This window comes from Lates calcarifer, linkage group LG24 (assembly GCF_001640805.2).
Source record: "Lates calcarifer isolate ASB-BC8 linkage group LG24, TLL_Latcal_v3, whole genome shotgun sequence".
Taxonomy (NCBI): Eukaryota; Metazoa; Chordata; class Actinopteri; family Centropomidae; genus Lates; species Lates calcarifer.
In genome coordinates this window covers 11,977,529-11,989,259 of record NC_066856.1, presented here as the reverse complement: position 1 = coordinate 11,989,259, position 11,731 = coordinate 11,977,529, and the positions used below count along the sequence as shown (strand labels likewise).

Genomic DNA, 11,731 nt, shown 5'->3' with positions numbered 1-11,731 from the left:
TGTTTCCAACAGCAGCATGCACAGTGTATGAAGCTCCTACCAGCATCACCTATGACAAAACTAGAAAAGTTTAAAAAAAATACTAAGGCTGTCCTTTCAGAAACGGAGTGTTTTTTCTATTTTCACTTATTCCTGGGACAATTTTGCTTTAAGAATCAGTTATTTATCCAAGACATCAATATCTGTTCACAAGTGGACTTGCTTTTCACCTGCAGCTTCTCACTGGAGTTTTACATCAAAATATGTTACATTTCACAGTAGCACTATCAATCCAGACATGATCTTTTTGCCCATGCAATTCAGTGCAGTGTGCAACCTCATAAGTTACCAGTGTTTTTGGATTTAAGAAATGCAATCTAAGCATCTGTCTTGTACAGTGAGACACTTACAATCCTCATCAATGAAGACCAGGCATTCAGTCAGCAGTATTTCCAAATATATTCCAACTGACTGGAAAGGAATCTTTCTAGATTGGTTGAACAAGACATTAAAATATGCCAACTGCTCTAGTAAACATATTTGATTATTAAATTATTGTTTTTTTGTTTTTTTTTGGAAATGTTGGAAAACAAGTAAGTATTCTGACAAGAAATCTTGTTTATTACAACAGTACATTGCAGTATAGCTAAAATGTACAAAAAAGCAACCAAATGTAAACAAGTGGTGGCTTAAAGAAGTGGTTTTAAGTAAGAAATGTTGCACAGAATTATTCACACAGATAAGAGTGATGGCAACACTGTAAACATCAAACAAGGCTCAAGGAAATTGTAGTTCTGTGTCACCAATAAGTAATTAAGAAGAAAGAAAAATATAAAGACTAGTGTTCATGTCAATTTGGAAATCACAGAACAAATGTGTATCTGGTGTTGACAGAGTGAATGCACAGTACTGAGATAAGCAGAGATAATCCCACTGACCCTACATATGCAGAACAGAAACAGGAAAAAGGAAAATAAGTGTGATTACTTATGTACAGAAGACAGGGATAAATCAGGCACGTTACCACTGTCTGAACCTCTTAGTTTACATAGCACTCCTTTTAAATCTATAGAGCTATTAAGTTAATTAAAAATATGTATTAAATACATGGTACACTATCAGCAGTATTTTCTGTACACCAGATTTGGCTCATATACAGTATTATAAGTAATATAAATTATTCAAAGGATGGTAATTTTCTACTTTAAGTTTAATGTACATTTAAAGCTGGAGCTGTTCCTGCAGTTCATTTACAGAAGAAATGTTTAATCATGATTACAAAGACAGGAAAAACTTTTCAATCTGAATTATTGATTCTACAATTTTTATTTGGAAAAAAATCTAAAAAGACAATTAAAACAGCCTAATCTACAAGGCACTTGTGCAAAAATTAAAATATGTGCAGATTTTAAATAGAGAAAATTTGTTAAATGATATTGATTCACTTCCCGAAGATAAAACAGAGGTAAGAGTATTTACAGTATTTCATTTGATGTGGCATGGGGTTCATGAGAATGTACTAAGGCACATCAGGAAAGTTTTCTGAAATCCAATGCCACTGTTTAAGAAAAGACTGAAAAAGAAGCAGCCATTGGAGCTGACAGTAGCACCCTGCAGAAACCTAAACCCACTGTTCCATCTGCAGCTGACTGATGTAAGGGCTAGGGTTAGTTTGTCCTCCCAGCAGTCACTCCGCAGCTTTAAAAACACCCTGGCACCTGATGCCCCACCACAGGCTTTGGGACGTGTAACCCCTGGCAACACATGGCATGGCGGGGGGTGGGGTGGGTCTAGGGACATCTACATAGCAACATCACTGGATACCAGAGATTTCCTCAGAGGCAGTTCAGTGTTGCAGTTCTTTCTTTCCTCTACAGGGCTGTGGATAGGCGCTCTGTAGTCACCAGGTGTGGAGCATCACTGCGGCGCTGCTGTTCGATTGGCCATGGCGAAGTTTTGCTGTAGCACCACGAGAGAGCTGCGGAGCTGTAAGGAAAAGGAAAACTGAGTCAGCAGCTACAACACCTGCTTTAGGTTTAATGTCACAAGACAGGTAAGGATTTATATGATGGACTCCTGCTGGTGGTGAAATAGAAAAAGCTACATGTGTCTGCTTTCTCTGAAGAAAATCTCACTTTTCAACCTCATTATTCAAAACACAGTATACCCAAATCTCTTCATCTTTATCTGCAATTGATGGCATTATACAATCCTGAATAAACAATTTCTTAATGTCCTATAAAAAAGAAATCATCCTGTCCGAGTACAATTAAAATCCAATGGGCTACAAAAATGGCTGGAAAACATTAAAGTTTTCATTTATCTGAAGTCATTCAATGTATTTACATTCAGTAATTATCTTTTTGTACAGTAGTTTTTATTGCTAGTGGCAGAGTCCACCATTCCTGAGCTGGATTTATTGTAATTGCCTACCTAAGCACTCCTGTAACCCTGATAAAGTAGCTGCTCAGGGAGTGTTTGCTGCAGTATTAAATTGCGCTTGCTGTTACCACAATAACCACCAGTGTCAACAAATTAACCAGGGCTGAAACCATAAAGATTGGATTACGACTTTTAAATGTCCAGTTAACAAATCAATGCCTTCCCACTCCCTACTTTCAAGTTAAAGTTCACACTGGTCTACACCTCACTGTGAGTGCATTCTCGAAGTTCTCTCTGCAGGACAAAACAGACACTCAAGCCAGGAGCATACTATAAAAACTTTTAACACTGACTCTGAAATGACATGTCAGGCATTGCACATTTAACGGCTGATCTTGAATATTTCATTGGTAAATGAGCACACTGCTTTTAGCTCCATGTCTGTTTGTTCATGATTTTGTTCAGATTCCTCTCATAAAATTCTCCTATCTTTGATTTAATTGTAACAGTTACAAGTACAGAAGCTTAAGCATGAGGTAACACATTCAAATCCCAAGCACAAGAGTAGAGTTTCCACAATCATGGCCAAATTTGATAATGCAGTGCATTCCCAGCTCACAGGAGACTGACCTACCTGTTCTAAAAGGTTGATGGAGTCCTGCAGTACGGTTTTTAGTAGGTGCATCTCCTCTCTGGACCTGTAACCAGGTCCCTGTCTGGGACCATATTCAGGGGCCAAGCTATCAAATAACATAAAAAGAGAGGGCAGTTATTCTGATGTGCACAATAAGATACTGCTAAATACAGGGAGAAGATGAGACAAAACAGAAGCAGAAATTAAGTGAGGGAAATGTAAGAAGAAGGCTAAGAGTGGAGGAGCACTGATGCAAGACAATGTCACTTACATAACCACATTTACTGAGGCTGACAAACAGACAGTTTTAACATTGTGAGTCATTAGAACAAGAGCTCTCTTGTATGTGGGCTGCTTAAACGCCACAGACAAAAAAGAAAAAAGATGGAAGACTAACCCCTTCCCCCTCTCTACCCACACAAAGACTTGCGCTTCCTGAGTGATCATGGCAACTACTGATATAGTAACTGTTTGAATTTCTGGCGATCCAAAGCAGCAGTGGCAGAAAGTTATCTGACCTGGCCTCGCTCCTCTCTCTCAGCCGGTGCTTTGTGCTCAGATACATGCGGTGGGCTACATCCTCCATCGCCCACAACTTGAAAAACAGGCCAAGATTCAGCACCGTCAGAATCAGCAAACTGAAAGAGACAGAAAACTGAGTTTAAAGTTACCATTGGTGTGTACAACAGCAAAGAAGAGGGACACAAGTTTGGAGGAAACCTGCCAATGCCAGAAATGACCAAACACAACCTTTAGATAATGACTTTTATATGCACAGACAGTTCTCAGTAGTTTGAAAATACAGGCGCAATTTGTATTCCTCATAAAAAATACAAACCACATTTTTTCACGTTTCCAAGTTGTTAACTTACATCAGACTCATCCCGGCTACTATTGTGGTGGTGTTCCATCTATACGGGCCTTTTATTTCTATGGGGCCTGAAATACAGATGGACAGATCATTAATGATGAAACGCTGGCTGTATGAAAACAAAACGCAAGTTGTAGTCAACATGAGAAAGTTTTGCACTGGTTTGCAACATTGTTAAGGTTAGAAACCATTTCCTCCCAGTGGTATTCAAGATTTTGCAACAGCTTGGGAAATAACTAGCCTCGCTCTACTCTGGTATTTGTTACCTTTGGACAGAGCTAGGCTAGCTGTTTCCCCTTGTTTCCAGTCTTTATGCTAAGCTAAGCTAACGGTCTCATGGCTGTAGATTGATATTTAATGGACAGATGTGAAGTATGTGTAGTATCAATCTGCTCCTCCATGTCTTGCCAAGAAAGCAAATAAGTGTATTTTCCAAAACTATTCCTTCAAAGTAATTATTAAAGATGCCATGTACCCATGTTGCCATCTCTGTGCTGGTCTTGGTCTTGTCCATATTGCTTGCTAGGCTTCATGTGCTCTTGCAGAGTCCGGCTGTAAGTGCGCCTCCTCCTCCGAAGGCCACCAATCTTCCCAGAATCGCCGCCTCCTTGGTTCATCTCTGCTTCCTCCTCCAGCAGTTCTGCTTCTGTTTGGTGTCATCACACGGCCACAAAGAGGTGAACACAAACACGAGACAAAATCAGGTGCCTTAACACAGTAAAAACATCACATGGTTTCAAAGTCAACATGGATTCCATGTATTTAGAATGGGCAACGAAACACTTTTTTAAAATGCACATAATTGATGAGGGTTTCCTGTTTAAGCTCAGTGTGCTGTGCACTTAAAATGGCTGATAAGAGCGACTTCAGTCTGAAGCAGCCAGCAATGCCCGTTATATCCCCTTTCTCCTTCCTTTCAAACACAGCTGTAATATGATTCACTGCAGCAGAGGCTGTCGTGTGCTGGAGGAAACAGTTCGTATCAGATCAGAGATAAAATAAACCACAGGCTAAGGAAAGAAGACAGGGAAGTGCTCTCCACAGTGTGTGAACCGAGCTCTCTACTCACCCAACTGTCTGAAATAATCTTCTATGCCGCTCCAGGAGTTTTTAGTGATAAAGGACTTGACCAGGCCCCATGGCTGCTTCTTGTACTTCACATCAGTGTAGACCCTAGCAGCAGAACAGAGGAATTACATGACAGGCTTGTAGAAAATATAGAGTCAACAGATAAGATTAATCTATTATAACTTACCTTAGTCGACACTTCCGCTTCGAGTTTCTTATGATGTAGTATCTGTTTTGAGTGTAGAAGTAATCGTGATAGGGAACGTCATGAGTGTACACCTCAGAGTCCACGAGGTAATACTGGCCGTCCCTGGATTCTTTGTACAGCGTCTGAAAGACAAATGGAGGACAAATAAGCAGCGAGCCATAATTCACACACACGTTTATTCATCCATTCAAGCCTGCGCACACTATTCATTTTGATGTAAACACACCTGGTTCTCTGTAGCGGTGGAGAACTTGCCAATCAGAGGGTTGCTGATGGTTATTGTGTAGTTCAGACTCCGCTTCATGTTTCCTGAGTTGTCTTTTTGCCAAGCAGTAAAGCTGGCATCTAAAAACACAAAAGGACACACACCACAGGTTTCATTAAGCTGGGAGCAGTGGGGAAATTAGTTTCAGGAATGGCAGAAAATTAGGAGTCTTACTGGTTATCTTCCTGACGTTCATAAACCTGCGGATGAAGCTGGAGTCAGTGAAGAGTAGCTCGAACATTTTGTTGGCGCTGATGTGGAAGACCTTGTTTAGATAGAGTCGACCCTGCACCTGCGACTGGCCTACCCGTTCCTCCACTGATGAAGCCAAGACAGGACAGAGGCAGGGGGAAAGAATTAAAATACAAAATACATGCGCTCAAGCATCCTACAGCACCTTGAATTTTTTTTTTTTTCTAACCTTCTTCGATGCTCTCTGATCCACTCTGTTCAGAAACGCCATTCTCGTTGGCGTTGAGGTCAAGGGAAAGCGAGGAGCGTTTGGAGACCCGTTCTGGTGCGAGTCGGTCCAGAGAGGGGGCAGGGCTCCGCCGCTGAGACGGAGTGTTGCGAGAGTCATCCTACAGGAGAGGGATAAACAAAAATGAGCTGTAAAAACATTTAGATATGCACAAGACATACAGTGTAAAAAAAAATACTATTTAAATACCGCATTGGTTGAGCTCTGTGAGCTGACAGGGGAGGGCAGGTCTTCCCCTTGAGGCGTGGAGGCCTCTAAAGGCCCATGCTCCACCACAGGAAGGCGAAGGGAGGGGGTCCGCTCCAGCTTCCCTAGACCATCATCACCGCCAGGCCTTACAGTCAGGCTGCAGGCAAACAAACAGGTGGTGTCAAATTATATTTCCATGCATTATAATGCGAGTGATCACAGGAGGGCAGGTGCAAGTGTGCCAACCTGGTCTGCATGCTTGATTCTGCTGATATCTGTAAACCCTCCATCTCCTCATGGCTCAGGCCCAGGTCATGTCCATAATGCTGCTTAACCATCTGCCAAAACTCCAAGCACGTCAGATGCTGAAAGTTGAAAAAAAAAGAGAGGAGGAAAGGTCATAAGGGCATTGAAACAGCAACCATAAAGATTATTTGGAAATCAGCTGCTGTCAATATCTCTTCCTCTTCCCAATAAGAACTCAGCTTTGGCCAATATATAAACTATAATGTGAAGACAAAACAAAGGAAAACAATTGGTTGCATGTAACCTGGACACCTCCACACACTATAATTTAGTCTTATCTCCATGCATGACAAACAACCTCCAGACCTTATTGTCTCTCTGAACGGCTTGGAGACTCATCTTACATTTTTCTGTTAACCCTTAACAGCCAATAGAAGCCCAGTGTTACGAATATCACCCAAAATAATGAATGTCTGAAATAAAATATGTCTTAAAGCAAAATTAATACAACTGTAGGCACGGGGGTTCAGAGGAAATATTCGGAACTGTCAGTTTTGACATAAAACAAGATTACAAAACAAGAAGCGCTGTTCCAAGTGAAGGAAATGTGATAAAACGGTCACTATTATTGTAGTCGTGTTTATTCAGACGGAAAATTAAGACGTTTTTTAACCACATCGAACCGCAAACAGCGTTACAGCCCATCTACGACCAAGAGAAAGTGTAAGATCCATTTACACAAGCTTTACTTACTTCTCAGTGGACATTTTCCAACAGCTGTGAGCTTTAACTGGCTGTCAAACAGTGATCCGTAACCTGGACGCACACAGCGCACTCACATTCAGGAAGTCCTGGATTTTGAGCGAGTTCGGGGGCGTAAAACGCGCCGCCCAGATTTTCACGCAGATAAAAGGTAAATAAAAGCTCGTTCCACCTGTCGAAAGTCCGGTTTACCAGCAGTTCAGAGAAGCTCCTTTGTTTTGGTGCAGTCGCCGCAGACAGTTTCGGTAACGACACAAACGGAGCGTCAAGTGCGCTTCTGTGCGTTTGGAGGCAGATCGGCAATGCAAATCAGCCCCCTTACGGCCACACCTGGAGAGGTCAATGAACTTTACGCGGTGATGTTTTTATACAGGTGTTTGTGCTTCAGGTCCCAGCAGACCCATACACCCCTGTGGGTAGGCTGCCATAGTGCCTGTCTATAAGAGGAGTCAACTATAGAGATCAAAGTAAAGGAGAAGTAATGACTGCTATCCGTTAAATAATCATAATAAGTACTGACAAAAAAACACCTTAATGCCTTAGGTTCTCTTCTTAAAACAAGTGGTTATAATGTAATGCATATGCTTTATATTTATTTAACATGTTCTATTTATTTATGGTTTACTGTCCATTTACAAGACAAGAACAAAAGCAGTTCTCCAAAAGCTGGTGATTTCATTTTTAACTACATACCTGACATACTGAAGGTAAATTATTTCAGTGTATAACTGTGGAATTATTATCCTAATCCTAGACATGACAGTTGAGCTCTGCACATCAAGTGACATTATCTTTTTTTAAAAGTTATAATCTTCAAGATTTCATGACATTAAACCCAATTTTTGATACTTTTTATTGTCCACAGTCATGCAAAAATATTTATGTTTCTATATTAGCTACCTGTCTGAATAGCAATTTTCATTAGTGGCAGAGTCTGCCATTACTGGGCTGGATTCAGATTGCCTTTGCATACACAAAGGATCTCATTTTGGATGTCATTGATAATAGCTTCACTGTTTACTGTTCACTCGCCTTCAGCAGTATCAAAAGCTGTTACTGCTAATGCTAACTGAACATTTCTCAGTGCTGCTAGTTCACATTAGAAGTACAGAAGCTTTTATTATCTAATAGTCACATGAAATGGAATGTATTTGTCACAGAGGTTATCACACTTAAATTAATTGTATCTTCTTCATCTGAAATTTTAATTGCTTTCATCATCAAAATGTTTGTTCAACTGTTGTTCAACAACCTTTGCAGCACAAAGATTTGGTGTGAAAGGTGGCTAAGCTGAGCTCTAATGGGTATATTTTTAACTGAATCCCTGAGGTACATGTGTGTAAATTATTCCAAAACACAGTACTTCAGTATGTTGAACAATACACAAAAGTTGTGTCTGTTGGACCCATGAGCAAACGCTGCAGCTGTGTGCGGATTTTTACCCTCTAAGCAATAGCAGAGCAGCACTGATAATCTCAAAAGGAAGACAGTCTGTGGCCGGGGCAGTGTGATATGTACTCTGGACTGGTTAGATAAGTGCTAAAGTCACAGACCTGCTGGTGTCCTGGAAGGCATTTAGGCACAGCACTTAAAGTAACTGGACAACAGCAAAGTCTGCTTTATAAATTCACTAGATTAGCACCATCAGATATGTGATATGAAAGGACTGTAGGTCTTATGGAGAGTTGCTGTTATTCTTTACAAATGAGATAAGAAGAACGGACTATTGTTGAAGTTGCATGAGCAATGGTTGCTCCTACATGGATCATGAACACTCATTAGTTGTGTCTGGAGTCAGCAGACTGTACTGTATGAGGTAACAGCAGATGAGTGGAGCAGGGCCTTACCTTGTTCTTCAGTTTGTTTTGCCACATGCGAAAAACACTTTGGTAACTTTTCTCTCTTGCAGAGAAGGAGGTGAAGAAGAACTGAGGGTGTAGACATCACAGTAATCAATTATGTGTTTATCAAGGGTGAAATAAGATCTGATTGACTCTCGCTTTCCCAACACAATTTACCTTCTCTGTGCTCAAGGAGATCTGGATAGCATTGGGAATAAGCCGAGCTGTTTTCTCTCTGCTCACATTCATGATGTCTTTCAGAGTCAGTGAAATCTATTTAAAAAAGGTGAGAGGTTACAGCAGTTAGTGCACACATGGTAATCAAAGAATGCCATAAAGGGAAAAATCCACCCGATACCACTGCACTATCAGAACAATCCTCCTACACTTAAAGGTTATTTTGTAATGACATCTTGTAATGACTTAGCAACTCCCTTGTATCATTGTATCACACGGCTGACTGACGCTGCCCGAGTGTGGCAATTAGTGGCTCATCCTTGTTATTTTTCCTGCTATATCTTGGCTGTCTGTCTTCGTAATGTTGTGTAAGCTGTTGCACATGATTGCAAGACTGTTGCCTCTTCAAGGTCTTGTTTCTTTTTGAGGACTGAGACAAAAATGTGACACACTATAAGGTTTAGATTGTGCATAGTTGGAGACACTTACTTAGACGCTCAAACCCTTTTTTTTTTTTAGCATTTTTTTTTTTTTTACTATAACTGTCTTAACCTAGTGTTTTATGGTGGGTTTTTCCTTTAAATAAGACTCCATACATATTTCTCTCAAATGTAAAGGAAGTTGAAGCTTACTTGAATGCAACTGACCCTTGTTAAATAAAAGTAGTTCACCTATTTTAAGTTAACCCTTTTAAGGTAAATAATAATAAATAATCATTATTGAAATCTATATATATACACCATACCATACCATCAGCTAAAGCTATATACAAATACAATCTTGCTTTACATTTCCTGTGTTTTGTTGCTTTGTCCACACCTTTCACTGATGAGAAAACAGTGTGGTCCTGAACTGCACACCACCTCCTCCCCTCAGCCCTCCCCCCACTATCTTATTACCTTGGTACCCCGAAACACATTACTGTAGAAACAGAGCCAGTTCTCTGACAGGTAGAGGCGTCCCTGGAGGAGGATGTCCCGCTGGAGGGCACACGGGTAGTCTGAGGGAAAAATATACAGGGCTGCTGAAGCTGGCAAAACATCTGTACAAATGAGTGCACCTGGGGTGTTCTCTGACACGCTATATTAATAAGAGAGGTCACTGTAGTAAGATATTGCTGTGCTTGCTGTGTGCTTTCAGTTCACTGTAAGTACAGATGACATGAGTACTAGAAAAAAAGATACGTACATAAGTTCATGAACATAGGATTAACTGGAGCAGTGATGGTTTTTATCTAAGGTTTTTAAAGTTATCTGGATTGAGGGGCAACACCATCATAAGAAAGAGCCTTTGTAACTCACCCACTATGAGCCTCTCTGACTCCGGCAGCTCTTTGAACAACTTCTTAAACTCGTCAAACTTCTGTTTGTAGGTTGGCAGAGGAGTTTGGGGAGCTGCGAGACACTGTCCCTGAGGATCAGAGCTCTGATGGAGGAGAGGTAAACATTACTGACATGGAGGCATCGATACAATATTTGTCTGTGTATAACTTCTGACAAGCCATAAAAAGAGGTAAGCAGACACAGTATGATTGAGAGAATTATAAGAAACATCTCCAGTGAGTTTGTGCAGATGGTAAACAGCATGGTTAGCCTTTTGGGTTTTGCATCAGAGAGATCCCACTTGTATGAGGTGAAACATGGTGCAATGAAGGTGATCCACAAGGGGGCAGTCAAAGATTTTCCACTTCATACTTAATTATTAATTCAACTAGAACTGTGTGATTTAAGTGAATTATATGAAATATCAAATAGTCTAAATATCACATACAAACAAAATGGTTGATTTCAATAGGCAGGAGCTGTTTTATGTTAACTGGAACAGTGCAGCGTTTGGTTGTTTTACCTCTTCTTCATCAGAGCTCCACCTGACATCTACCAGGGATGTGGTCTCATCTGTAATGTCATCACTGCCTACTCCTGACCGGTTGGATACCTGGTCCATCTGCTCCTACTGCACTGTTCAGGTTTTTTTTTTTTTTTTAAAGACAGAGAGAAAAAAGAGAAAAAGGGGATCATTTCAACTTTGCTGCAGATTAAACGTTATCCAAACTCCAGGCCCCTGAGAGGCATCACCAGGACAGACAGGAGGAAAAAAGAATACATAAACCTCTGCAGTGAATGTCATCAAACAGGGATATCCAGCAGCACCCCAGGGGAAGTCATGATCACTGTAACAGAACTGGTTTGACTGGGAGGGTTATACTGAGTGAGTCTAGTCATGCCTTTAAGCAGTGAAGTGAAGAAGTGTCGCTAAACGAGCAGAGTTGTGCTACAAAGTGAAAAAAAATTGAAGAAACTTTATTCATTTTGCATAAAACGACAGTGAGCCATTCTCTTTCTGGTCGCTGTTAGATTGAATTGACTATGAACGATCAGTCGACCTAGATGTCAAGTCTTGTCAAACAAAACCAAGATGATAAAAGGTTACTATCAGATATGTAAAGCCGTTAAACGTGCGCCCTAAATACTTTTACGCACTACGCCGAACGCGCACAAGCTGGAGCATGTCTCCACATGCGGGTTATCTCAGATAAAAACAAAACAAAACAAAACAACTGCTGTTGTTGTGAGCCACTTACCTGGCACGGAGTGGACCCAGTTTGCTCCCTAAAAATACTCAGGAAGA

General features: G+C 40.7%; 1 protein-coding gene across 1 annotated transcript; it reads right to left on the bottom strand.

The window, feature by feature from the left end:
- Positions 1 to 577: 577 nt before the first annotated feature.
- On the bottom strand, positions 578 to 11,115 carry gramd1c (GRAM domain containing 1c). Its single transcript, XM_018673856.2, has 17 exons — positions 10,949 to 11,115; positions 10,405 to 10,528; positions 10,003 to 10,103; positions 9,104 to 9,199; positions 8,933 to 9,013; positions 6,324 to 6,442; positions 6,078 to 6,234; positions 5,829 to 5,988; positions 5,582 to 5,725; positions 5,369 to 5,487; positions 5,122 to 5,264; positions 4,936 to 5,039; positions 4,342 to 4,512; positions 3,868 to 3,934; positions 3,514 to 3,633; positions 2,996 to 3,101; positions 578 to 1,965 (listed from the first exon to the last, which is right to left on the bottom strand). Exons 1-17 carry the CDS (start codon positions 11,045 to 11,047, stop codon positions 1,897 to 1,899), a joined length of 1,980 nt encoding a protein of 659 aa, XP_018529372.1. The 5' UTR covers positions 11,048 to 11,115; the 3' UTR covers positions 578 to 1,896.
- Positions 11,116 to 11,731: the final 616 nt, after the last annotated feature.